The sequence below is a fragment of the Amborella trichopoda genome, chromosome 8 (assembly GCF_054954075.1).
Source record: "Amborella trichopoda isolate Santa Cruz 75 chromosome 8, AtrichopodaSantaCruz75HAP2 v2.0, whole genome shotgun sequence".
In the NCBI taxonomy this organism is placed as follows: domain Eukaryota; kingdom Viridiplantae; phylum Streptophyta; class Magnoliopsida; order Amborellales; family Amborellaceae; genus Amborella; species Amborella trichopoda.
This window is the reverse complement of record NC_142343.1, coordinates 445,694-473,264: the sequence shown is the minus strand read 5'-3', so window position 1 is coordinate 473,264 and position 27,571 is coordinate 445,694. Positions and strand designations below refer to the sequence as shown.

At 34.7% G+C, this 27,571-nt stretch overlaps 1 protein-coding gene across 18 annotated transcripts; it reads left to right on the top strand.

Annotated features, from left to right (window-relative positions):
* The first annotated feature begins 767 nt into the window (after positions 1-767).
* On the top strand, positions 768-26,584 carry ATH9 (ABC2 homolog 9). Of its 18 annotated transcripts, none has more exons than XR_016060179.1 (13): positions 768-1,707; positions 3,411-3,565; positions 3,801-3,926; positions 4,134-4,229; positions 4,364-4,464; positions 4,566-4,602; positions 6,193-6,411; positions 6,566-6,677; positions 7,072-7,163; positions 7,326-7,489; positions 18,045-18,122; positions 24,990-25,103; positions 26,123-26,584. XR_016060179.1 is itself a non-coding variant. In XM_011626460.3 (12 exons), exons 1-12 carry the CDS (start codon positions 1,518-1,520, stop codon positions 26,315-26,317), a joined length of 1,617 nt encoding a protein of 538 aa, XP_011624762.1. In that variant the 5' UTR covers positions 768-1,517; the 3' UTR covers positions 26,318-26,584. The 18 variants fall into 18 exon arrangements, 6 of the variants coding, with proteins under 6 accessions (XP_011624762.1, XP_020525060.1, XP_088729190.1 ...); XR_016060171.1 differs by having other exon boundaries at positions 7,310-7,489; XR_016060177.1 differs by having other exon boundaries at positions 7,069-7,163.
* Positions 26,585-27,571: the final 987 nt, after the last annotated feature.

The following is a 27,571-nucleotide window of genomic DNA, read 5'->3' as shown; positions in this document are numbered from 1 at the left end:
CGAATTCATGTCACGTTGCTTTAGGATATCTGTTTGAAAAAATGTTGATATGTATCCCAATCATTCATGACCATACTCATTTCTAGCCGGAATCGGTGATTCAATTAGGTCTTATATGATATATATAACACGGACTTATATTTTCCGTAGCAAAAAAAAGAAAAGAAAAACAATGTTGTTAACCATTATAAAACAATGTTGTTAACCATTATTGATTGTGTTGACTGAGTGTTAAAAAAAAAAAAAAACCATCATAGACGAAAAAAGTTTAAAATTGCTTTGTTCTTTTAGTTCATCAATTATTTTAATCCGAATACGAATCAGTCGGTAGGCAATTCATCCCATGTTCTTAAACAATAATATAACATCTATTTTTTCTTATGTACATAAATTTTGAAGTTGAGATGATCGAAGTGAAGGTCTTTCATCATCGAAACATCTTCTTGTGAATTTTTATAGCATTCCGTAATTTGATTGTTTAGGGCCTCACCCTTATATAAACTTTATTCTTTATTATAGAAAACGAGTTTTTAATTTTATTTTTAACTTTAACAAGCCCTAAAGAAAAAGACAATAAGGTAAGCAGGGTTCCAGCGTGCACCACCAAATCTCCTCCTAAAATAAATATTTATATTGATATTTAAATTACAAATATAATAAAAAAGCTAATCAGGAAATAAAGTGTCTCGTTAATAAATCCAAAATTCTAAATATTTATATTGATATTTAAATTACAAATATAATAAAAACGCTAATCAGGAAATAAAGTGTCTCGTTAATAAATCCAAAAATCTAGGTCCAAAGATTAGGGTTTTCAGTTCCAATGGAAACCTTTAATCCCCAAATATCAAAGATTCTGGGTTTTGAATAAAAAAAATGATGGAAAAAAGGGCAGTCGAACCGCTCATGTGTTTTATGGACCATCCTCCGATACGACTCAAGGAAACGCCATGCCCCTTTCTCTTCTCTCTCACTAAAAATCCGTGTTCATAGATTTGGAGCGCTCTCTCTCTCTCTCTCTCTAGAAATCCGCCTCCATAGATGTGGAGCTCTTTCTCTCTCTGTAAATTGCGTTGCGTTCTTGGAACGCTCTTTCCCTCTAAAAACTGCGTTCATAGTCTTAGAGCTCTCTCTCTCTCTCTCTAAAAATTGCGATCTTGGAGCGCGCTCCTCTCTCTCTCTAAAAATTGCGTTTGTAGAGCGCTCTCTCTCAAATTCATTATAATTTCCTCTCTCCCTTTCTCAAATTCACCTCAATTTTCTTGTTAATGGTTTTGTGGGAAAGTATCTTGAGTTTGTGTTTGAGGCGGAGTGTTGGTGTATATATATCTCTTTGATTATATGGTATATGTATATGTAGTATTCTGAGTTTCTGACACAGGTACATGCACCTAAATTTTCTTCTCAATTACTTTATTCCAACGCGGTGGCCATGAATTTCCTTCTCGACCATTTGAATCCAACGCCGTAGAGAGAGAGGGGGAAAGGGGAAAGAGAGAGCTCCTCGACTTTCATTCATGGCTTCTCGGTTTCTCTCTGGGTCTAGAAGGAAATGGGTGATGACGGGTTCTCTTTTATTGGGTGGTGGAGGAGCCATTGCAGCTGCTTCTTCTTCAAACGAAAACATCCCCCCCACTGTCAAGCTTTTCACTGCTGTCCCCTTCCGCCTCATTCTCGATGCCTTCACAGCTGCCACCATTGCCTTTGGTAACTCCTCTCTCTCTCTCTCTCTCTGTTTTACCATCTTTCCTCAAAGTTGGGGATCAGGATGCCTCCTTTAATGCAATTTTTGCTCCTTATTTGAATTTGACCTTTCGAGTTTCTCGATAAACTATGAGGAGACTCCTTAATCGGGTGGAACTTATATGATGATCAATGGTGACGATGAGCATTATTAATGGAAAAACAGGGTAGGGGGCCTTCTCCCCCACTGATTTACCCAAACAAAAAAAATGGTGACGATGAATATAATTGTTTCTCGACTTTTATTGGCAGTTTTCTCTTGTGGTGGTGATGATAGTGTTTAAATTCTTAAATTTCTGTTTGGGTATTAGGCTGTTGGAGATGGTGTCGACTAATTTCTCTTTCTAAATTAATTATTCCTGTTAAGTATAATTATTTCAAGGTTTATTCATCCTGGTAAAATTCAGATGGTTTTCGTTTGTAGTAAAAAATTTGTATTTTTTGGGGGAAATTTAACAAAATATACCTAACTTATTAACTATATAACATTTTACCCATTTTCTGTTATTTGGACTCACTATCATTTGTATTTTGATGGGTTTTCTAATATTAAATCAAAAGACAACAAGTCAAATGTTAAATAGTTAATCTCTCAGGCGCACGTTTATAGATTTCCCTTTTCTTATGTGGGTGTTTCTTGTACCCATGTTACAAAAGAAGATATTATTTTGGCAGTTTTTTCTTTTTTCTTTCCCTTTTCTGAGAATTGTAAATTAATCTCTCTATAGCAAGTCTCTCTTGCTTGCTACTGTCAGTGTTTTGTTTTGTTTATGGTGGAAGTTGAAATGATATACTTCTCTAGTTGGGGCTTATGGTTATGCATTTGTCCTCAATCCTCATGGAAACATTATAATTCAACCATAGAAGTTACAGAGGTATTTGGTCTTATTTATCCACATTTTTGGTGAAAGTAATGTGATGCTGATTGATGGGAACGTGTGGTTCTCTTTCCTCATTAATCATTCTTTCTTATTGCATGTAGCTTCAAGTTTCCCAATGAGCCATTCTTTATGGACAAAGTCATACTTGCATAACATATAGTTGTATGGTCTTGAATTAGGGGTGGCAATGGGTTGGGTCGGGTCCCGTTCGACCTGACTAGGTTCCACTTGGACCCGGTCCCGACCAGACTAGATTCCTCTTGGACCCAGACCCAGGGACCCCACCCGGACCAAGCTCTAGAAATTTAAAAAGAATTAAAAATTATTTTATATATTCTAAAGTACATATTTTATATATTATATACTGGGTCGGGTCGACCCCCGACCCGACTTGATAGGGTCCAAGCTGAGCCTGGACCCGACCCGGATCGGGTCCAAATGATTTGGACCCGGTCCTGACCCGCTAGGTCCAAAACATGGACCCGGACTCTGTCCGACCCAATTGCCACCCCTATCTTGAATGGTTTGAAATAGCTTAATACATCTGTTCCTGTTGTTACAAGTAGATAATGTTGGATGATTTTGTTGATTCTATAATTTTTCTCTTCTTGAATTTGTGCTGGTTATTTTCTGATTATTTTTAATGGACAATTATATCTCTCTTTTGGATAAGTAATGACTAATTATCATTATAAATTATCCATGGACTGTTATGAAAATTTCTCATGCTATAAATCGTCATATTAAAAATTGCTGACATCTGTAGGTGCTTATGCCTATTACCAGATTATGAATATTCATTATGGGGGCTTCCAGAAGGAAGCCTGGAAAGGCTGAAAGTCAAACATGAAGTTCACACTCGCTGTGCACGTAGACTGCGAGATTTGTGTTTTCACAATGGCGGAATATATATTAAGCTTGGGCAGCACATCAGTCAACTGGTAAGGTGTTCCTTCATTTCTTGTATTGCTATGTGAATTGATAAAAGGTGTGAGTTTTAACTTCCTGCTCAATTGTTTACTGGAGGAAACAAGTGAGCAACAATTATTGAATCGTAAAAACCACCTCTAGACAATGTTGGGAAAACGAAAGCCACCATTAGAATTATGCAATGTGGATTTGAACAATTATCATTTATACTATTCAATGGACAAAATATGTCATTTTCATTTGTAGGAATACGTGGTTCCTCAAGAATATGTACAGGTTATGAGGACTTCAATGCTTAACAAATGTCCAATTTCTTCATACGAGCAAATTTGTGCAGTATTCATGAAAGAGCTGGGAAGGCCACCTCACGAAGTAGGCTTCTTTCTTTCTGGTGATAATTACTAGTTTCAGTTGCTCAATTGTTTTTAGATTATGCATGAAGGAAGAGTTATGGTAGAATTTTGATTATCTGCTTACACATTGGAACTTGTTCCATTTTTAAAATATTTTAATTTATATTACAAAGTTGTGTTTATGAAGTTCCTCATTGGAACCAACCTCCATTTTTATGTTATGCAGGTCTTCAAGGAGTTTGATCCGGTGCCTCTAGCAAGTGCTTCTCTTGCACAAGTCCATGCTGCTCGAACTCATGATGGGAAAAAAGTTGCGGTGAAGGTTGTAACTATGCTTTCATACTCTGTGGGATTCTTCACTGTTCTTCTTAAACATCACACTCACACACCCACACACACACCGATATATTTGAACTTTAAAATGGAATCCTTTTGAGATATTATCTTCTAATACAGATTCAGCACACTCATATGACGGACACAGCTGCTGCAGATTCTGCTACTGTTGGGTTAATCGTCAATTTTCTTCACTGGTGTTTCCCATCATTCGATTACAGGTAACGTTGGTCAATAGTTTCTCATAATTGGAAGCAATGTGACTTGCTGCCGTATTTTGTGGATCTTCTGTGCATTATGAGGTTTTGCCCATGTACTACAGGTGGTTGATTGATGAAATCCATGACAGCGTACCAAAGGCAAGTGCAATAAGCATAATGTAATTCCTATTTTTCCAACTGTTTGATATTGCTACTTTTTCATATATAATGTCTTCTTTCCTCTTAATATATCTAAGAAAATCCACTCACTGGCGGCGAAAGTTAGTGTTTTCGAATGTGTTTTATGGATATTAGCATAGTTGCCAGAATTTTTATTGTTTAAGGACAAAGGCTAATAGGAGTGTTGTTGAAGGCACCGAAAAATATGGGCTGGTACATTTATCTATGTCTGCACATTATTTGTAGTACTGAAGTTGTGAAAACCTCTCATAGGTAGGGCCATGAGAGTCTGACTAGTGTGTGTGTTTATGTCTGAGCTCCTCTCGTAGGTAGGACCGTGAGCGTCTGACTAGTGAGTGTGTTTATGTCTGAGATCTATATTTGGAGAGGATCCTAGCATGGCATGGTAGAGGTGTTGGGGCTTTCAAGTGTTCTTGTAGATATGTAGGTATATTGATCGCACTTCCCTGTCATCAAGTAGATGACAATTCATTCGTGGACAAGATGCTCACTTGCTAAATGTCATGAATCAGATCAATAAGCCAGTTTAATTAAATACGACATAGCAAATTTCAATAGAGGGCAATGTATTTTCTTTTTATTAAAGAAAATGGAAACTAGAAATTGCAACTTCAAGAAAGAGAACTAGATCATTATAATGGAGGTTAATGAATTTCCTTTTCTTTATTCTTTTCTAATTGCTATTATTTTTATTATTTTGCTTTGTTTAGTTTGTGTCTCTTTTTTTTTATATTTAACTATCATTCATTGTTGAAGTAATGCATACATCAAGTTCTACTGGAAGTATAAGTAAACTGAGACATATACATGGATGGGGGAGAAGAGAGAAGACCAAAAAAAAAACAGTAGTAGCAAGATTGTCGAATGCCAGCATGATTTAGCTATTGTAAAGGACCACTGGAGACATTGTCCCTTAGGATTATGTCTCTATGGCCCTATGCCTCATGCGATCTGAAATAGCCCTATCACTTATTTTTACCTTCAAGAGAGAAGTGGAGGAGGATAACAGAGGAGGTGATTGGTTGTGTCATTTTTTTAGTTTCTTGGAGTTTCTAGGATTGTTGGTTCAGGTCACATTTATGGTGAACAGTAGTGAATTGTTCAAAACTGACTTTGTGATGGGTGTCATTTGATGAAATTTATTGTGATTCATGTGTGTATTTTGTTAGTGTTCCACTCCCCAGAGTGATTCATTTCTTTGGTGTTACCCAGGAAAATACTTATTACTTGTTTCAATGACATACTTAGACCATAAGTAGATATGACACATCTTGTATCCTATTTATAGCTTTTGGCTTCGTTCTTTTTTACTTACATACGTATGCATCAAGGCTTTTGTAATATCAATTTATAAAGTTCTATTAGGATCATTTGTTATGTTTTGTGGTTTAGGTCATGGTTTGTATCCTTTTATGTAAAGTTTGTGCTGCATTTTTCTTCACCTTCTTGTGAAGTTGTTTGGTAGTGTTCAAAGTTCTCACTGATTAGAGGCTTAACATCAGCTTTGATTGGGCTGCAATTTTGACAAGTCGTAGTTCTGGACACCAGGAGTTAGATTTTTTGTATGAGGCCAAGAATAGCGAGAAGTGTTTGGATAACTTTAAGAGGTTATCTCCTCATATGGCAGACTACATCTATGCTCCAAAGATATACTGGAACTTGAGTACCTCTAAACTGTTGACCATGGAATTCATGGATGCTGCTGAAGTAACTGATGTGAATGCCATTCGTAAGCAAGGAATCCAGCCCACTGAAGTGGCAAAATTGGTAAGCTCTATAATATTGCATGTATCATTCATCATGTTCCTCCCTTCTTCATTTGTTTGCTTAAATAGTAAAAAGAAATTGTTGATTTCGTTGTGTATATTATTGTGGGAAACATTCCTACATCATTTGTTTGTTATGTGTGAGACCTTTTCAGGTTAGTCAGGTATTTGCGGAAATGATTTTTAAGCATGGATTTGTTCATTGTGATCCACATGCCGCAAACATGCTGGTTAGGCCAGCACCATCAGGCAAAAGAAACATCCTAGGTAAGACCGCGGTTGATTTATGCATATTTTTTAAAGTTGATATTTTTCAGAGTTTGTCTTGAAAACTTTACTACATGCATCACAGACTTTTTGCAATTGTCAGGCAAGTCTTGAGGTACACGTCTCAAGATTCTAAGTTTTTATAAAAAGAAAAAAAAAGGGTTAAAAATTCAGTTACAGATATATAAAATTGTTGGATAAGTAACTGTCTTTACAAAAATGTTAACTGACATATTTAAAGCTAGATTTTCTGTGGGAGATAGAATTATGCCTTGTACGTTTAGTTCTTCTCATTTATAATGCAATTTCATCTTTTGAGCAGATAATCTAATGGGAAAATTCAATATATGCTGTCTCACATTTGAATATGTTTTCCCCATCTGGCTATTAGCAGGCAAGAAAAAACCACAACTAGTATTGCTTGACCATGGCTTATATAAGACTCTTGATTTCCCCACAAGATCAAACTATGCGGCATTATGGAAGGTAATTGTTAAATCTATTGACATCTTAGCATATCTGGCCTAATAATTTAAATATTATAAAATTTTCTAAAAGAAACGTTCAGTTATTATGAGACTTGCTGATTCATTTATTTGCATTCTATTCACACCCTTTATCTATTACGCTAGGCTCTTATATTTGCAGATGTGAAAGGAATAAAGGAAAATAGTGTGAAGCTGGGTGCAGGGGAGGATTTATATACTCTATTTGCGGGCATTCTTACAATGAGGCCATGGAATAGAGTTGCTGATCCATCTGTGGATCATTTGATGATACAAGGCACAGAGAGTGATCGTGAGGAACTCCAGGTTAGTCCATAAACATGATTTAAAGTCGCATATAAGGTGATTTCTTTTCAAATCTTGTTCATTTTATTCTCATCAATATTGGATGACGCTCCAGCTGTTCTGTATATCTCTTTATTAGTTCTCTCTCAGTTTTCTTTCCGTTTAGTCATCGTGAATTTGATTATGATCCTTCAATATATTAGCTAGTATGGTGAAGTGTAGAATCTTGCATGTGTGTGAGGAAGCTTTTATGATGTTTGCACACGATTTTATTCCGCTTTAGAAAATGCCTACCCACTGACCCATGTCTTGATCGGTGTTATACGTACTTTGGAAGTAGGCAAATCTGCTACTCCATGGCTAACTCTAACAATGTGATTTCCCTCCCAGCGATTACTAGTTATAACCACTGGGACATTTTGAAACGCCTTTGCCAAGCATCATATTGCATTGCTCCACTAGCCACATGTCCATGCTAGGTTGATTTTGGAACATGAACACTTTATGCTTACTGATTTCTATGTAATAAATTGAACTTTTGTGGCTCACAAACTTCTGAACTCCTAATTGCATCTTTGACCTGTTTTATGGGCATGTGTGGTATTTAAGTTGGTAATCTAGTATGTGAGATTAAGAGCTCTCAACCACAATACTATAGGTTGGAAGCCTACATAACCACCTTAACATGTCTCATACCGGACTGGAATTCACACCATTCACCAAGTATATATCAATATATGTAAGATAGTTATCAAGGCCGGATTGACTGGCTGTCTGATTGATCAAAACATTGATTGGTGCCTTGGTGGGTTTGATCCAAATAAAAACCAGGTTTGGTAGAAAAACCTGTCAAACACTTTGGTTGGTCTTACTTGCTGGTTTCAACGGGTTTGATTTGCCAAACAAAGTTGGACAACTTTTTCTAACATATGTCATCTTTTAGACTTTTATTCATATTTTTTTATATTTTTAAAATGCCGTCAAACCAATGTTATCTTAGCTTCTCTTCGGCCGAAGTCTTTGGGTTTTCACCTAGATCGAAGCAAAGCGAAGCACTGTACAAACTATTCGGTCTGATTTGGTGTGCTTCGTTGCTTCAACGAGATTTGGAAAATTTGGCTGAAGAATTAAGTTTTGGCCATAGTAGTCAAGGATAAATTTTTGTAATTTGTAATCTTTCCTAGGGCATTAAACTATCGCATTGTGTGTGTGTGTATATATATATATATATATATATATATATATATGAAAAATACTGAGATTACCCCACTAGCTCATATGAGCATATGAGCCCAACATAATCTAAGCCGATCTGATGGTCACAACCTCATTTCGTGTTTTAATTTTAATTTTTTTTCTACGAATCCAAATAACTTGAAATTTTAGGCGTCCATTCTTCTCATCAAGGAGCACCTAATAAAAATATTTTAAAAATAATTCGCAAAAATAAATTGACCAAAATACCCCTGAAACGTTTTAGGGGTATTTTGATCAAATTTCTTTATTACAATTTTTTTTATATATTTTTATTAGATTCTTCTATTTATGAAGAATACACGTCTAAAATTTCAAATAATTTGGATTCGTAGAAAAACATTAGAATTAAAATACGAAATGAGATCGTGACCGTTAGAGTGGCCCAGATTCAATTTGGGCCATTGAGGTTCATATGAACACATATGAGCTAGTGGGTTAATCTCAGTATTTTCCTATATATATATATATTTTTCAATATCATTAATAATAATTTCCTCTTTGTTTTTGATCCTTAGAGTTCTATTAGTTGTGCTAGTTGTTTTATCCGTCTGATTCTTAATAAATTTTTCCATTATTAGGTTGCGGTTGAGTGTTATCTGGACAGTCCTCCTTGACTACCTCTTACGTCTTCTAGACCTCAGCGGCTCTCCTAGCCTAAGCGGTCAACTGACTGGGTGTCCTGAGCGTCTCTAACCTCAATTCTCGGACCAACTTTCTTTAATGGATAATTTATTAAGTTTCTTAAGATAGAAGAACTAGTATTAACTTTTAGATCTCTAAGGAAATTATTATTAATGATATTGAAAACCAAATACAAACGTGGAACATACCGAAAGTTCCAATATCAGATGTCTATAAGAAAGGCACATTCGATCTAAAAATCGGATATGCTATTAAAACAGTAGAAGAGACTCTTTCTGTTACAAATAATCAAGAAGACTTTCAATTACTATCTCAAAAGATATTACAAGTCCATAAAACAAAAAACTATAAATATTTACATATAGGATTAATTCAAATAGCTGTAAAACCCTTGACTCGTTTAGGACTAAATAATTCTATCTTAGTTACGCGATACTAGGCATAATAGATTTTCTGATTCACTGCTAGGTAGGGTTGAATCTAGTTTATGTAGTGGACCAATATATTTCAACTGTTTTCCAAATTATTCTGTATCTCTTACAGATCCAAATATTTTAAATGTTTTATCTTTAAATCTCAAAACTCAAGGATTTAATATGATGACGGGTTCTCAAAATATAGCCATTGTTTATCGAATTTATTACAAAGTAATGACTACATTATGTCTAAATGTACTCCAAATAGATACGAGAGGACAAACCATATTTTTTCAAACCAATATGGAAAAATCAAATACAATTATACCAAAGACAATATCATGGTCAGATATTGTTTTACCCAAACATGGTCTATCCATAATGAAAACCAACCATCACAAATATCTACTCAGACAAAATTATTGAATATACAGACGGAAATATTGAAATACAGTTCACCACAAATAATAGAATTATGGATAATGCATCCATCTCAGGTACTTCAAGTACTCATTCTTTTCGAGAGTCAGAACCTCCAAGAAAATCTATTACTACTTATAATAGAATTCCTCCTATCATAAATATTCCATCAACACCAGTAAAACCACAAATTGATGGACTCCTACGAACGTCTGATAATATCATTATTCCCCAATACAAAGAAGCTCAAGAAGAACCTGCTGAAGCAGAGTTCATTCAAGTATTACAACTTGAAAAACATTTGATAAAGAATATATCATAAAAGATTTTTTATCTCCAGAAAATAAAAACATCAGAGAATGGTATGTAGCAGAATTTGAACCTAGATTAGTGGAATTATTTCATATAAGATTTAATAAATGGAGAAAAAAGAGAAATAAAGGAACATGCTTTTTCGATTGGCTAAAAGACATTTTAACCCAAAAAGGTATTCCTATTCCTAATTTTGAAATAAATACATTAGAAACCCAATATACAGTATTTAATACTACTGAAGGAAATACAATTAAATCCATACATCCTCCTGAACAGAGCTTGAAAATACAAGGAGTTGCTACTATGGTATCAGCTACTAAAACCCCTGCTACTCCAGAACAAAATATAGGATCCTCATCCTCATCCTCAAACCAAACGGTTGTATAGGAAACAGTAGCTACACCATATAAACTCAATAACGCAAATATAAGCTCGTATAGAACTACTTCCACATATAATTGAACAAAATAATTATACAAATCTCTGCCTCCATACACTTGGACAACAAACTAATAGAATAGAAAACTTATTACATCCTCCCATTTATAAGGAGAAAAAACAATTATTTTTTAAACCTCTTCTTGACTTGAATAAAGAAAAATTTCATATAGGCGATGATAATAAAACACTTATGGATCAATTAATCTCCAAATTATCCAAAGTAGAAATAAAAGAGCCTAAACAAACAATTGTTCTACCAGACAATGATAAAGGAAAAGCAAAAATCCCTGAACATGATAATATGACTCTACAAGAAGAAATACTTTTCCAAACCAATGAAACCATGGAACCACCAATTGCCAACACGATAAAAAATATGCAAACAGCGTTTTCTGAAATTCAAATTACTCCAGATACTATAAATCGAATCAATTACAGTAAAAATTGGCAACCAATAAATGCCCGACCATATTATAAAAGACCAACCCCAGTTGATATCCAATTAGAAGAAGACCTAACAAGTCATACTTCTACATATACGGGTCGAACGATTATAGATTGGAATATTGATGGAATTTTTTATCACCGAATATTAGATACAATGAAACACATGACTATGTATGCTTCGGCATGTAAAATGGCTGGTAGCCATGATCAAGAAATAGCAAAAGCTATAGTCTCAGGATTCACCGGATGGTTAAGAGGATGGTGGGATTCATATCTCAATGAACAAACAAAACAACAAATATTAACTAATACTCAACAATGGACAGCAAAAAATGAACACAACCAGGATATGGTTTATTCTGAAAGTGATGCTGTCAATTCCTTAATCTATACAATTGCCTTTCATTTTATAAGGAATACTTCAATACTTGCAGCACGAACTGCTGATCTTTTATCTAATCTACGATGTCCTACACTATCACACTATAAATGGTATAAAGACGTATTTCTCTCTTGATTACTCATACGCGAAGATAGTCATCTTGACCATTGGAAAGAAAAATTTATAGCAGGATTACCTTATCTATTTGCTGAAAAGGTTAAAGAACGTCTAAAAAACAAAAATAGTGGTGTAATCAATTACTCTCAATATACTTTAGGAGAATTATCTTCAGAAATCTGTGCTGAAGGCTTAGCCCTATGTACGGATCTGAAACTCAAAAAGCAACTTGATAAACAAAATTTAAGTGGTAAAAAAGAGTTAGGAGATTTCTGCCAACAATTTGGCTATCATATGGATCAAACTCATATAGATAAAACTAAACCACATAAAATACATATAGTATATAAAAAGAAAAAACATCGTAATAAACCGAGAAAACACATAAGTCTTTTCCAACCAAACAGAAAAAATATAGAAAATTTACGAAACGTTTTGCTTCCAAATCATCCCAACAGAATAAAAAGAAATTACCCGTTTGTTATAAATGTGGCAAAATCGGCCATTATGAAAACCAATGCAAAGTCAAACAAAAACTAGACTCCATTACATTAGATGAGTCTATCAGAAATAAAATCTATGAGATTATTCAAATATATGATTCTTCTGATAGTTCCGATACAAACGAATCATATATTTGAACTATCAGACTGTATCGGAACTATCAAACGAATCATATATTTGAATAATATCATAGATTTTATTTCTGATAGACTCATCTAATGTAATGGAGTCTAGTTTTGTTTGACTTTGCATTGGCTTTTATAATGGCTGACTTTGCCACATTTATAACAAACGGGTAATTTCTTTTTGATCTGTTGGGATAATTTGGAAGCAAAACGTTTCGTAAATTTTTTATATTTTTTCTGTTTGGTTGGAAAAGACTTATGTGTTTTTTCGGGTTTATTACGATGTTTTTCTTTTTATATACTTTATGTGGTTTAGTTTTATCTATATGAGTTTGATCCATATGATAGCCAAATTGTTGGCAGAAATCTCCTAACTCTTTTTTATCACTTAAATTTTGTTTATCAAGTTGCTTTTTGAGTTTCAGATCCGTACATAGGGCTAAGCCTTCAGCACAGATTTCTGAAGATAATTCTCCTTAAGTATATTGAGAGTAATTGATTACACCACTATTTTTGTTTTTTAGACGTTCTTTAACCTTTTCAGCAAATAGATAAGGTAATCCTGCTATAAATTTTTCTTTCCAATGGTCAAGATGACTATCTTCGCGTATGAGTAATCGAGAGAGAGATACGTCTTTATACCATTTATAGTGTGATAGTGTAGGACATCGTAGATTAGATAAAAGATCAGCAGTTCGTGCTGCAAGTATTGAAGTATTCCTTATAAAATGAAGGGCAATTGTATAGATTAAGGAATTGACAGCATCACTTTCAGAATATACCATATCCTGGTTGTGTTCATTTTTTGCTGTCCATTGTCGAGTATTAGTTAATATTTGTTGTTTTGTTTGTTCATTGAGATATGAATCCCACCATCCTCTTAACCATCCGGTGAATCCTGAGACTATAGCTTTTGCTATTTCTTGATCATGGCTACCAGCCATTTTACATGCCGAAGCATACATAGTCATGTGTTTCATTGTATCTAATATTCGGTGATCAGAAATTCCATCAATATTCCAATCTATAATTGTTCGACCCGTATATGTAGAAGTATGACTTGTTAGGTCTTCTTCTAATTGGATATCAACTGGGGTTGGTCTTTTATAATATGGTCGGGCATTTATTGGTTGCCAATTTTTACTGTAATTGATTCGATTTATAGTATCTGGAGTAATTTGAATTTCAGAAAACGCTGTTTGCATATTTTTTATCGTGTTGGCAATTGGTGGTTCCATGGTTTCATTGGTTTGGAAAAGTATTTCTTCTTGTAGAGTCATATTATCATGTTCAGGGATTTTTGCTTTTCCTTTATCATTGTCTGGTAGAACAATTGTTTGTTTAGGCTCTTTTATTTCTACTTTGGATAATTTGGAGATTAATTGATCCATAAGTGTTTTATTATCATCGCCTATATGAAATTTTTCTTTATTCAAGTCAGGAAGAGGTTTAAAAAATAATTGTTTTTTCTCCTTATAAATGGGAGGATGTAATAAGTTTTCTATTCTATTAGTTTGTTGTCCAAGTGTATGGAGGCAGAGATTTGTATAATTATTTTGTTCAATTATATGTGGAAGTAGTTCTATACGAGCTTATATTTGCGTTATTGAGTTTATATGGTGTAGCTACTGTTTCCTATACAACCGTTTGGTTTGAGGATGAGGATGAGGATCCTATATTTTGTTCTGGAGTAGCAGGGGTTTTAGTAGCTGATACCATAGTAGCAACTCCTTGTATTTTCAAGCTCTGTTCAGGAGGATGTATGGATTTAATTGTATTTCCTTCAGTAGTATTAAATACTGTATATTGGGTTTCTAATGTATTTATTTCAAAATTAGGAATAGGAATACCTTTTTGGGTTAAAATGTCTTTTAGCCAATCGAAAAAGCATGTTCCTTTATTTCTCTTTTTTCTCCATTTATTAAATCTTATATGAAATAATTCTACTAATCTAGGTTCAAATTCTGCTACATACCATTCTCTGATGTTTTTATTTTCTGGAGATAAAAAATCTTTTATGATATATTCTTTATCAAATGTTTCTTCAAGTTGTAATACTTGAATGAACTCTGCTTCAGCAGGTTCTTCTTGAGCTTCTTTGTATTGGGGAATAATGATATTACCAGTCGTTCGTAGGAGTCCATCAGTTTGTGGTTTTACTGGTGTTGATGGAATATTTATGATAGGAGGAATTCTATTATAAGTAGTAATAGATTTTCTTGGAGGTTCTGACTCTCGGAAAGAATGAGTACTTGAGTACCTGAGATGGATGCATTATTTATAATTCTATTATTTGTGGTAAACTGTATTTCAATAATTCTATAATAATTCTGTGTTCATTTGGATAGGTCTAGCTTTTGTCGGTATTTTTGTTTCACTGAAATTTGATTCATATGGTAGTCCAACAATATGTTGTTTTCTATCATTACATATTTCGCTTATAATAAAACTTTTGAGTTGTATCTTTTGTATCCTATCATTAGTTTGGAGTTTTTCACTGATAATTTTATGTTTGATTTCAAGTTGTAATGATCCTAAAAAATTTTCTTTTTGTTTGACAGTATTGATTTCTTTAATTTTGGGTTTATCAAGAAATTCAAATTTTATAGGGGTACCATGAGTATTTGTTTCAATACCTCTATGGGAAATAGTAACTGGATATAATAGTGTGAGGAAAGGTACGCCAAGGATTATAGCTTGGCTGAGTCTTTTGACCATAATAACCGGAGTAGGAAAACAATGTCCTTCAGTATAAATTTTGGCATTAGATAACTTGTATTTTATGAATAGTCTACTGCCATCTGCAGTATTAAGAATTTGGGTAGTTTTATCAAAGTAATTTGTAGGGACTAATCCTTCATTGAGGCAATTCAGATCAGTTCCTGAATTTTACTCGATAGACTCTTACATGCTGTAATCTTCTCCAAATTCGATTTAAAATCTGGTTTTTGGCAAATACAGATAAAAGAAGAAGATAAATATAAAACAGCATTTAATGTCCCTTTTGGACAATATGAATGGAATGTTATGCCTTTTGGTCTTAAAAATGCTCCATCTGAATTCCAAAAAATAATGAATGATATCTTTAATCCCTTTTATAAATTCATGATAGTTTATATTGATGACGTCCTCGTATTTTCTGAATCTCTTGAACAACATTTTAAACATCTTCATACTTTTGTTCATACAATTAAAAATGCTGGATTAGTAGTTTCTGCTAAAATTCATAGAGTTAAAAATGCTGGATTAGTAGTTTCTGCTAAAAAGCTAAACCTTTTCCAAACAAAAATTAGATTTTTAGGACATAATATAAATCAAGGGACCATTATCCCAATTAATCGATCTATTCTCTTTGCTGATAAATTTTCTGACAAAACTGAATTACAAAGATTCTTAGGATGTCTAAATTATATAAGTGATTTTTATCAAAATTTAGCTCTTGATGCTAAACCTTTATATGACCGATTAAAGAAGAATCCTCTACCTTGGACTGATATTCATACTTTGGCTGTCCAGCGACTCAAACTTAAGGCCAAAAAACTTCCATGTTTAACTTTATCTGATCCAACAGCTTCTAAAATAATTGAATGCGATGCTTCTGAATTAGGACTTGACGGTATATTAAAACAATCCATAAATTCTAAAGAACAATTAATACGCTTTACTTCCAAAGCTTGGAATCCTACTCAAAAGAATTATTCAACTGTCAAAAAAGAATTACTTGCTATATATATATATATATATATATATATATATATATATATATATATATATATATATATATATATATAGGAAAATACTGAGATTAACCCACTAGCTCATATGAACATATGAGCCCAATGACCCAGATTGAATCTGGGCCGATTCGACGATCACGGATGTCCGTTAGTATTTGATTTTTGTTTTTCTACAAATCCAAATAACTTGAAATTTTAGGCGTGTGTTTATAAAAAATAAGTGAATCTTCTAAAAATATTAAAAAAATATTTTACATGAAATAAAATGACCAAAATACCCCCAAAATGTTTCAGGGGGTATTTTGGTTATTTTATTTTTACGAATAATTTTTTTATATTTTTATTTGGTGCGCCTTGATGAGAAGAACACACACCTAAAATTTCAAGTGATTTGAATTTGTAGAAAAATAAATAAAATTCAAGCACTATCGGACATCTGTGATCGTCAGATCAACCCAGATTCAATCTGAACTGTTGGGCTCATATGTTCATATGAGCTAGTGGGTTAATCCCAGCTTTTTCCTATATATATATAAAGTAATGATACTATGAGACCCTCCCACACCCATGTGAGTAGGACCCCAAAGGATCATCATTAAATTTTGACACAGATCTCTAGAAAAGTTATCAATAAACCCATTCACCCAAGTCCCTCACCCATATGATAACTTTTCTAGATATCTATGTCAAAATTTAATGGTGATCCTTTGGGGTCCTACTCACATGAGTGTGGGAGGGTCTCATAGTGTTATTACTCATATATATATATATATATATATTTATATTTTTCCTTTTTGTATTTTTTCTTTTTCTTATATACATTGTCAGGCATATTTTTCTTATCAAGGTAATATCCAAATTGTTCACAAAAATCACCTAGTTCCTTTCTCTTGGTGATCTTTTGTTTATCGAGTTGTCTTTTTAATTTCATATCTGTGCATAAGGCTAAACCTTCAGCACATATTTCAGCGGAGAGTTTTCCGAGTGTATATGATGAATAGACAATTATTCCATTATGTTTCTTTCGCAGTCTTTCTTTGACCTTTTCTGCGAATAAATATGGAAGACCAGCTATAAATTTTTCCTTCCAGTGGTCTAGCTGACAATCTTCTCGTATTAATAATCTTGAGAAAAATACATCTTTATAACATTTATAATGAGATAAAGTAGGACAGCGTAAATTAGATAGCAGATCCTCTGATCTTGCTGCTAGCAATGATGTACTGCCTACAAAGTGTAAAGTAATGGTATATATTAGAGTGTTCACAGCATCACTCTCTGTGTATATGACTTCTTGATTTTGTTCATTTCTTCCTGTCCATTGTCTTGTATTATTCAGGATCCTTTGTTTTGTATCATCATCTACATAAAAATCCCACCATCCTCTTAACCATCCTGTAAATCCATTAACTATTGCTTTAGCAACCTCTGGATCATGGTTGCCTGCCATTTGATTTGCAGAAGCATATATTGTCATATGCCTCATAACATCTAGTATTTTTAATTCAGATAACCCATCAATTTGCCAATTAACTATTGATCGTCCTGAATAGGCTACTGCCTGTTGTATAGGATCTTCTTCCATTTGTATATCAACAGGGGTAGGTCTCTTATGATAGGGTAAGGCTGTTATAGGTTTCCAATATTTTCCATAAGCTATCTTATTGATGGTTTCAATTATAGGAGTAGTATCCATAAATGCTTTTTCTTGGTTTTGGATAGTATCTTCTAGAATTGGTTCTTTTTCTGTAAGCATCATTGTTTCATGCTCAGGTATTACTATGGCTTTTCCTTTGTCAGAAGACTCAGGTGGTTGAGAAATAATGGTTGGCGGAGGAATATTAATTTGAGGTGATGGTACTCCTTTGATATCTAACTGGGATAGTTTTGATATTAATTGATCCATAAGGGATTTATTATTGTCTCCAATGTGAAATTTATTTTTATTTAATTCTGGAGGTGGTTTAAATAATACTGATTTAGGAATAGAGGAAACAGCAGATGTGTCTTTGGATACAATCCTTTCTATCCTTTCTGTTTGCTTTCCTAAGGATTGTAAATATAAGTTTGTATAATTGTTTTGTTCTACAATATGCGGAATGTATTCTTGTTTTTTATTTAGTTCTTTAGGTATGATTTTATAAGGTGTAGCCACTATGTCATATAGTGCTTGAGGTTGTGTAGGCTCATTCTTTTTTGGAATAGCTGCTTTGAGTATAATACTCTTTTCAGGCGGATGTATACTAGCTGTTGTAGTACCATCAGTACTAATGTATGTTTTTTCTTCTATTGTTTGAATTTTATCAAATGAGGGAATAGTAATATTCTTTTCTATACACATTTCTTTGAGCCATTGAAAAAATCCTATATTTGACCTTTCTTTGTGTAAGAATTTATTATATTTTTTATGTATTAGTTCTATTAATCTAGGTTGAAATCTTTTCAAATACCATTCTCTTATATTTTTATTTTCTTCTGATAAATAATCTTTTTTGATAAATTGTTTATTTATTTTTCTCTTTTTCCTTTCTAGCTTAGCTGCTAGATAGGCTGCTATATACTCATCTGAATATTGATTATTATCATAAGTATCTTCTTCTATTTGTAGAGTACATACTTGAAAATCTTGTAATTCTTCTATACTGGGTTCAGTAGTATGTGTTGTATGAGATTTGGATGTGTATGTAGGAATCACAACATTATCTGTGGTTCTTTGTGTTCCTTGAAATTGGATATCTGAATTTGATGAAGAAGGTTGAGTAGGAGGAGGTAATATAATGATATTTGGATTGTGAGAATAGGATTTTCTACTTAGTATTTTATTTTTAATATTTCTTCTCCTATTAATATTAATATCATCCTGTACTTGTGGTTGTTGAAACTTAATTTCAATATTACCATCTGTATGTTCTATTATTTGATTGGGAATATGATTTTGAGGAATTTCTTGTGGTTGGTTGGCATTTTGTAATGCCCATGATTGGGGTAATACTATATCTGACCATTTTATGGTTTTTGGGACAATCATATTAGATTTTTCTATATTTGTTTGAAATAATATCGTTTGATCTTTTTGATCAAGTTTTAAAGTATTTGGACTTAAAGTATTCATGACTTTATAGTATATTCGATATACTATGGCCAAATTTTGTGAGCCATGGATCATGTTGAATCCATGTGTTTTTAGATTTATTGTTAATATGTCTAAAATATTTGGGTCAGTCAAAGAAACAGAAAAATTAGGAAAACAATTAAAATATATTGGACCATTACAAAGGCTGGATTCAACCATGCCAAGTAGAGAGTCTGTGAATATATTGTGTCTTGTATTTCTTAGGCATAAAAGCACAGAAGTGTTCAACCCTAAACGGGTCAAAGGTTTTACGGCAATTTGAATAAGGCCAATGTGTAAATATTTGTAATTATTTTCTTTATGTTTTTCAATTACTTTCTTTGAGAGTAGGTGAAAGTCTTCTTGGTTTTGAGTTACTGATAGACTTTCTTCTACAGTTTTGATGGCATAACCCATCTTGAGTTTAAATGATCCTTTATTATAAACATCATGAATTGGTACCTTAGGAATATTCCAGTTTTGAATATTTTCCTCAATATCATTAATAATAATTTGTTCTTTATTTTTTACTCTTAAGTTTTTGAGATGAAGTTACAGTTTTTCCCGTAAGATTCTTTATGAGATTAGCCATCCGTAGGTTGCGGATAATGACAATCTGGACATTCAGTGGCCCTAGCTTTTTCCCTAAGCGGCTCTCCCTGGCCTTGGCGGTACTTTGCCTCAGGCTTTCACTTGTCTCTTGCCTTAACTCTCGGACCAACTTTCTTGGTGGTCAATCTTACTTAGTATCTTATAGTAAAATGTAACTTTATCTTTAACTTATGGAGTTAAAAGAACAGTTTTACTATTTCTACAGTTGTAACTGTTTACACAGTTCCACTGTTGAACAGTTCTACTGTTGTAATTTGTTGACAGTGTTTCACTGTTATGGCTCTGATACCAACTTTCGCCAAGATCTACAGCACTGTCACTTTATGCTTATTTTTATTGTTATCTAAGTTGCAGAGTTGTAAGTATTTGATTTATAATAAGTATGTGAATAATAAACCGTTGTAAGTGATTATTGCTTGTTAAATTCTATAATAGTTAAGGCAAAACAAGATTATTCCGACTAAGGGGACTATGGATATATCTAATACTATCCACTGAGCATAACTATTTTCTCCGATCTTAATATTAAACAAAATCTTAATTTGCATAATTAAAACATATATTCAAACATATATTTCATACAAACATGTGCTCAATACATATTACAGGACTGTACAATAACAGGACTTGATATACAAGAAAGAGATAGAGAAGAGAGAAGAGAAAAGAGAAGAGAATATGCTTTAGAGAGAGATCAAACTGAGAATAGGTAAAACAAAGAAGGGAAACTTACTGTGTACACAGACAGTAACTGGAAAATAACTTCCAGTGATGTGGGCAGTATGAGGGTAAATCGTTGATATTACAATCACACATAATTAACAAAGTAAGGTAAGAAAGAACCTGATTATGTCGAGCTATGAGGGCGAGGATAGCTCTAAATTATTATTGCTTCAGAAAAGGTTAAGAGTTTTCAGGGACTGAAAGGTGTAGTAGGTAGGTTTGCAGGTTTCCGGTAAGTTGCAGGTTGCAATAGGTAACAGGAGGTTGCAGGTAGGTAACAGGTTGCAGGTAGGTTGCAGGTAGGTTGTAGGTTGCAAGTTAAAGCAGGGTGAAGAGGGAGAGAGAAAGAAGAAGCGAGCGACCCTGGAGGGCTCTGAGCAAGGGAGTAGAAGAGAGGAGGAGAAGTGAGACCCTGCCGAATGAAGAGGGTCTGCTTCCTTTATATAGAGAGAAGTTCCTTCATCATGAAGAAAGGAATAAAGGGGAGAGTAGAGAACGACAAACTGGAAAGGTTTGTCGGTATAAGACGACAAGAGCAAGTGGAGGATTGTCGGTACTAGACGACAAGAGAGGATAAGAGAGTGGAGGCAAAAGAGATTCGCCTTGAATAAGACAAAAGAGAGTGGAAGCAAGAAGACAAAAAATAAAAGAAAAGAAAAGAAAAGAGCATCTATGTACAGTGGCTCTTTTGGCCATATTACATTATTGCTACAGTGGAGCACAGTGTTCTTTGTCTGTGACAGGACCATTATATTTGTCGCATATGTCGGTGATGGAATCTTGGAATAGCATTTTGTCGTTTATTGTTTGTTTCTTTGTGCCGTCATGGATGTCGCTATGGTCTTTGGCTGAATTCTTCCGGATCATCTTCTTCCGGATCTGTTTCTTCGGGATCTGTCTCTTTTGGATTACTTTGGCTTAATTGGAGATACCTATTGGTATGGAGTGGAGAGGACTGTACGGTTTCTTCGGAAGATGTTGGCTTTCTTCCGGCTTCAGCAAAAATTTCTTTCATTTGTTTTTCCAGTTCCTCTTTGGATGCATGGGGATTGGTTTGTAACATATTTCGCAGATAAGTTGGAAAGTCAAAAGAGGTGTTTGCAGTATTTGGGTTTTCCTGGTATTTGGGTGTTTTTGGAGGTATTCTCTTTGGAGTGGCTTTGGTGAGATCCATTTGGAAGATATCCCACCATTTAACAGGTATGGTTTTTCCCAGACGAGGGATGTAGGTATAGTCATTTGTGGTATTGGGTGATATAGTATAATCACATTTCATAATCCAAGGGATTTGGTACAATGCCATAAAGTAAAGGTGAGTGTCAACTGAAGTATCACTATTATTGTATTGTATGAATTGTTCCTGCAACTCCTTGAAAGGAGGAGATAAAATCAAAGCAGTTGAACCCCACACAAAATACCAGTTTTGAAACCATGTGGGGAATCTTTCAAAAATAGGCAGCCGGAACTGTAAATACCAGCTGTGAGTATTGTTAGGATTTTGGTAGTAAAAGAATTTGTGCCAGGCTTCTATATACTCGGCATATTTAAAATATTTATAAGAAAACTCTGGGTTTTGTAATTTCTTTCCTTGTGCGGGATTGCTACCCCACTCATCATAAGAAAGAAGTTTCTTTATTTGTACTTTAGAATAAGCTATTATTCTAGTATTTTGTTGGAAGTAATGGACAACAGAGATGGACCCTGTTTCCATGAGTATGGCTTCATATTATTCTCGAGTCTTAACCCCATTGATAGGATTAAGATGATTGAGCAAGTATAATGGTGCAAGTTTGCTTGGATCCATGTGAACTTGATGTTCATCAATGGTGATATCCATTAAAAAGGCTCTTTCAATATATACAGATCGTGGAGTATTTGATGGAGGAACAGATTTTGACTGAGCTGGTGAGAATGTGGGAGTAGAAGCATGTGCTTCTGGATAAGTTATTTGATGGATTGGAGATTGAGAAGGTGAACGGATATTCAAAGGTGAGGGTTCTCTTTCATAAGGTACTAGAGATTTCATGGGTTGTTTATCCCTGCGAGTATTGCCTCGGGATCCCATATTTAAAAATGAAAGAGTAGTATTGGTTTGATTCTCTTGGAATAATTGGAGAGCAAGAGATAATGGAGCTTCGTCGTTGGCGTCAGTGTTGCCCCCCTGCAAAAATTCACGGGTGAGAAAATCGGGTAAAGAATTAGAAGACCCGGGAAGATGTTCTATTGAGAAATCAAAGGCAGAGAGAATGGCCTGCCAGCGGGCAAATATTTGTTTGGAAACCAAATTTTGCACATCTTTTTGCAGAATATCTTTGGCTGCTTTGCAGTCAGTGCGTATGAGAAAGTGTTGATTTAAAACATCACTTTGGAATTTGGTAACACAGTGGACTATGGCTAATAATTCCTTTTTCACCATGGAATAATTTAACTGTGTGGAGTTCCATGCTTTGGATGTATAGCGTAATAATTGTTCCTTAGAATCAATTTGTTGTTTTAAAATTCCACCAAGACCTTTATCAGAGGCGTCACATTCTATAATTTTGAAAGCAGTAGGATGTGGAAGAGAAAGACATTCAAGGGTTTTTACCTTGCTCTTTATTACCTTTATTGCTTGAGTATGGATGTCAGTCCAAGGAGGAGGATTCTTTTTTAGTCTATCATATAAAGGTTTAGAGTCTAGTGCAAGGTTAGGATAAAAATCACTAACATAGTTCAATTTGAGGATATTTGGGGATCAAAATAATCTCTTCTAGTGAAATTTTTGAGGTGGGCTCTAATTTGATTGTTTAGAGCCTTGGCTCTCTGTCTCTCTCTCTCTCTCTTTATATATATATATATATACTATGGGACCTTTTATTTTGGTATAAGGATGTCATAATCACTTTTAGCCATTGGATGTAAAATCCAATTGATGAAAGTGTATCACAACATTCGAGAAATTTTGTTTTGGACTTTATACTTAAACAATGGCATATCCTCAAGAACCCGATTTCAAATCCAACGATCAATAATGATTATTCCCTCCTTGTATCGAAAATAAAGTCTCGTTGTATACATTTCCATATATATATATATATATAGATATAAAATGCTTTTGAAAATTTTTAAAAAATATCTGAAGTCTTCCCCCATATCGGCCGAATCACTGAAGCGCTTCCTTTTTTCAACCAAACCAAAGATGGCTTTGAAGCAAATCTGATAGCCTTGCATCAAAACCAATTTAATTGGCGGTTGGACCGGTTTTGACCGTAGTTACCGGGCTTCGGAGCGGGAATGGTTTTGGGATTGAGAGCAGGAATGGCGGATCGAAGGGTGACAGAAGCTCTGACATTCAAGGAGTGCACTCTATACGATGTATCTATCTCGGAGCGAGATGCCATATATAAAGGATCTCGTTTCCAACACTCATGGGAGCGAGATCCCATTTCTCAAGGACCGCCATTCCCATGGGATCGCGACCCCAAATTCTCAGGGACTGTGATCCTTATAAATTGATCCATGCATCTAAAAGATCGTAGTCCCAATGCTCACGGAAACTAGATCCCTTTACACAACAGATGGGGTTCCCTCTTCAGTTTGTGTTAAATGCTTTAATTATTTTAGTTCTTGATATGATTTATACATTTTACAACTCAAGTAGCAACCTAGGTACTTCAATTCTTGATGTTTGGGATCGATATGGAGATCCACAAATATAGGGATCGAGATCTCGATAAGGATGGAGATCCATAAATATAGGGATTGAGTTCCTTGTATTGGTGGATTGCGATCCGAACATGATAGGGATAAAGATCCACAAATAACGGGATTGAGCACCGTGATTAGGTGGGATTGAGGTTCCTACAAATAAGGAAGCGAGATTCTGTGGAAAGTGCTCGAAAAAAAAAAACGAGTTGCGGTCGAGATCGCAGCTTTGGATCGCAGCATCTGGATTCCGGAGCCCAAATCATGTCCACCATGGCGCTCCCTATAACTATGATTTTAACTAGATCATACCCCTCAAGGGTTCGGTGGCCGGTCCGATGCTGAGAACATTGATATGTAATACTGCTTCTAAGTGATCATGTACTGTTTTGGCATATCATTACTGGTTATGTAATATATCATTGGAAAGGGCTTTCATAAGTTGCACCTCTTCATCACCATTATTATCTGTTGGCTGTTGGAATATGTTTAGGACTTTTGCTGTTGTCTGGATACTAATTCCTTGGTGTTACTACTGAAGGGCTTCACTAATTATGTTAATTTGGGAATATCCATTTTCTGTGCAGATGTATGCTTCTCAGTATTTCTCACAGATCTCAGAGCTGTTAAGTAGACTGCCTCGTGTAATATTATTGATGCTGAAGACAAACGACTGCTTACGTGCTGTCAACAGTTCTTTGGTATATCATTCATCATTTCATCTCTCACAAATAGAATTTAGATAGAAAAACTCAGTATTATCTTGTAATGTTTCCTACCTACCACACCATATCTTACTTCTCGACATCGTCCTGAATAATTGAGCCCAGTGTGCTTATTCTCATCTGTGGTAGAATTTGTGTAGGTGTGTCCCTTTACATGAGTGCATCTTGTTGTAATTCTATTGTGTATCCTTTCCTCTACAAATCTATACTAGTAGAGAGAATAAATAGAATGTGAGTTTCGAATTTTGGCTCTTTTTTCCCTCCTATTTTAGGACTCCTTATCTCATGAATTTCCTAAAATTTTAGAACTCTAATGTTAAATATAGAATGCTGTTGGTTGCTAATATTTTATGAAAGTTATCATGTTACAGTAAAAGCAATATTCTTTATTCTGATTATGAATTAAAAAGGTTAAAAAAAAAGGTTGTTTGAACAACTCAAATCAAGAGTAAATTCAGATGTGCCAGCTTTGGGGGGTAATTACTTTGAAGGATTTGTTATTTCTACACCCAGCGTGTCTCTCTCTCTCTCTCTTTCTCTCTCTCTCTCTCGCCTCTACTTTACAGTGGGTGCCTAAGACTTCACCCCCCAGGTTGCCCTTTCCTTCTCTTCCTATTGGCAGGACAGTGGGTGCCTAAAGACTTCACCCCCCAGCTTGCCCTTTGCTTCTCTTCCTATTGGCAGGACATAGGCATTGGCCTCTCTCTCTCTCTCTCTCTCTCTCTCTCTCTCCCACACACACATACACATCTCTCTCACATATTACGACAGAGAAATGAAGGTGCAGGAAGCATCAATTTCCATGTCTGCTGCTTTCACTTTTTTAGTGTGTCTTAGGCTTCAGCTGTTTTGTCTTTTGGGCTTCGGCTTAGTGGTAGAGAAGTTGTTTGGTACTTTGGTTGATGATGCTCTATCTGTGAACTCCTTTACTGGGTTAACTTGTAATAGTGGTTGCACAAATACTATAAACATTTGTGTCCATCTGATGTATGCAGGGAGCTTCTCTTGACACATTCTTAATCATTGGGAGGGTCTCGTCCGAGGCTATCATTGAGATGAGGATGCAACAAAAGAAATCATTATGGTCAGGATTGAGCATCTTGGTTGAGGAAATAATTGTGGAGGCTCGCCTTCTCGGCCTGCAAGTGGCGGCTTGGCTCTTTCAACTTAGGAGGGTTTTGTGTGGCTGAATGTCAAAACCAGGGTTACATCTTCTTATTGGTTAAATCATACTCTAATTTAGAAGTTAACGGTAATTCTTTGTCAGTTGAACTAAATAAGCCTGCACATCATCTTACAGGTTTCTTGGAGTGTATTATCATTTGCGATGCCGATTGGCATATCATTCTTTTTGGATGCACTACAAAATACTTTTATTGGTTTTACTTTCATAACCCGTTATGAAATAGCAATGTCAATGGTTATTAATGAAAAGTTTTTACAACAATTACAGATCAGTGGGTTGTAGACATGCTGTCTCTCTGGTGCACTCCATTTTAATTAGATATATATGGAACAAGGCCTCATTTTGACATCCTCATAGTCAATTGTCAGGTGATTGTGATAAAAGAAAAGGTAGTCTTAATATCATAATCAAGTGGAACAATAACCAGGCCTTTTTTTTTTGTTGGCCCCCACCCTTGGTATTTTGGCCTTACCCTTGGTAGGAATTGAACCAAGGACATAGCGTTGCAAATCATCAAGTGCAAGTGCTGCCAATTAAGCGTGGGGATCTTTTCCTAATAACCAAGCCTTCGGGGAAGGGAAAAGGGGTACTTCTTTTTTAAGCCATTAAGGCTAGAATGGAATGGTGCCCTCAGGGAAGGGAAAAGGGATACTTTCTTTTTTAATCTATTCAGGCCGGAATGGAATGGTGGAATTGGATGTATGTAGTTAGCTTTAAATAATCGTAGCTGGCTTCAAATAATTGGGATAAAATTCCAATGCTGGGATAAAGTTCCGATGATAGATTAGGACTCATCGGGGTTTCATACCAAGTTGCATGGCAAAAAGTTCACGCTACCCACTCATGTGCAAGGAACAAAGAAGTCTCATTTTTCTCCAGCCAAAAAAGGGGAAGATTTGATCCAAGTAATACGTTGTGTTTACGACTCGAGTTTCGGACCTAGTTTTTTCTTTCTTTTTTTTTTTTTTTTTTTGGATATTTTTTAGCAACTTATATCACATTGCATGTTGACATTATCAAAGTTTGGTTGCTTTGAGTTTTCAGTTAACCCTGGTAAATTTTTTGGCCTTTTGATGTTCATCTAGTACGTTGCGAAAGCATACTGATATTCTACTATTTGTTTACAAATTTGAGGTTTGCATAACCAGGCTTCCAACTTCCATAGACAAACCAAGCCGACCCTACCAAAAGAAAAAAGAAAAGAAGACCTCTCCCTTGAAATAGGGGTGGCAATGGCCACGACCACGACCAGACCTTG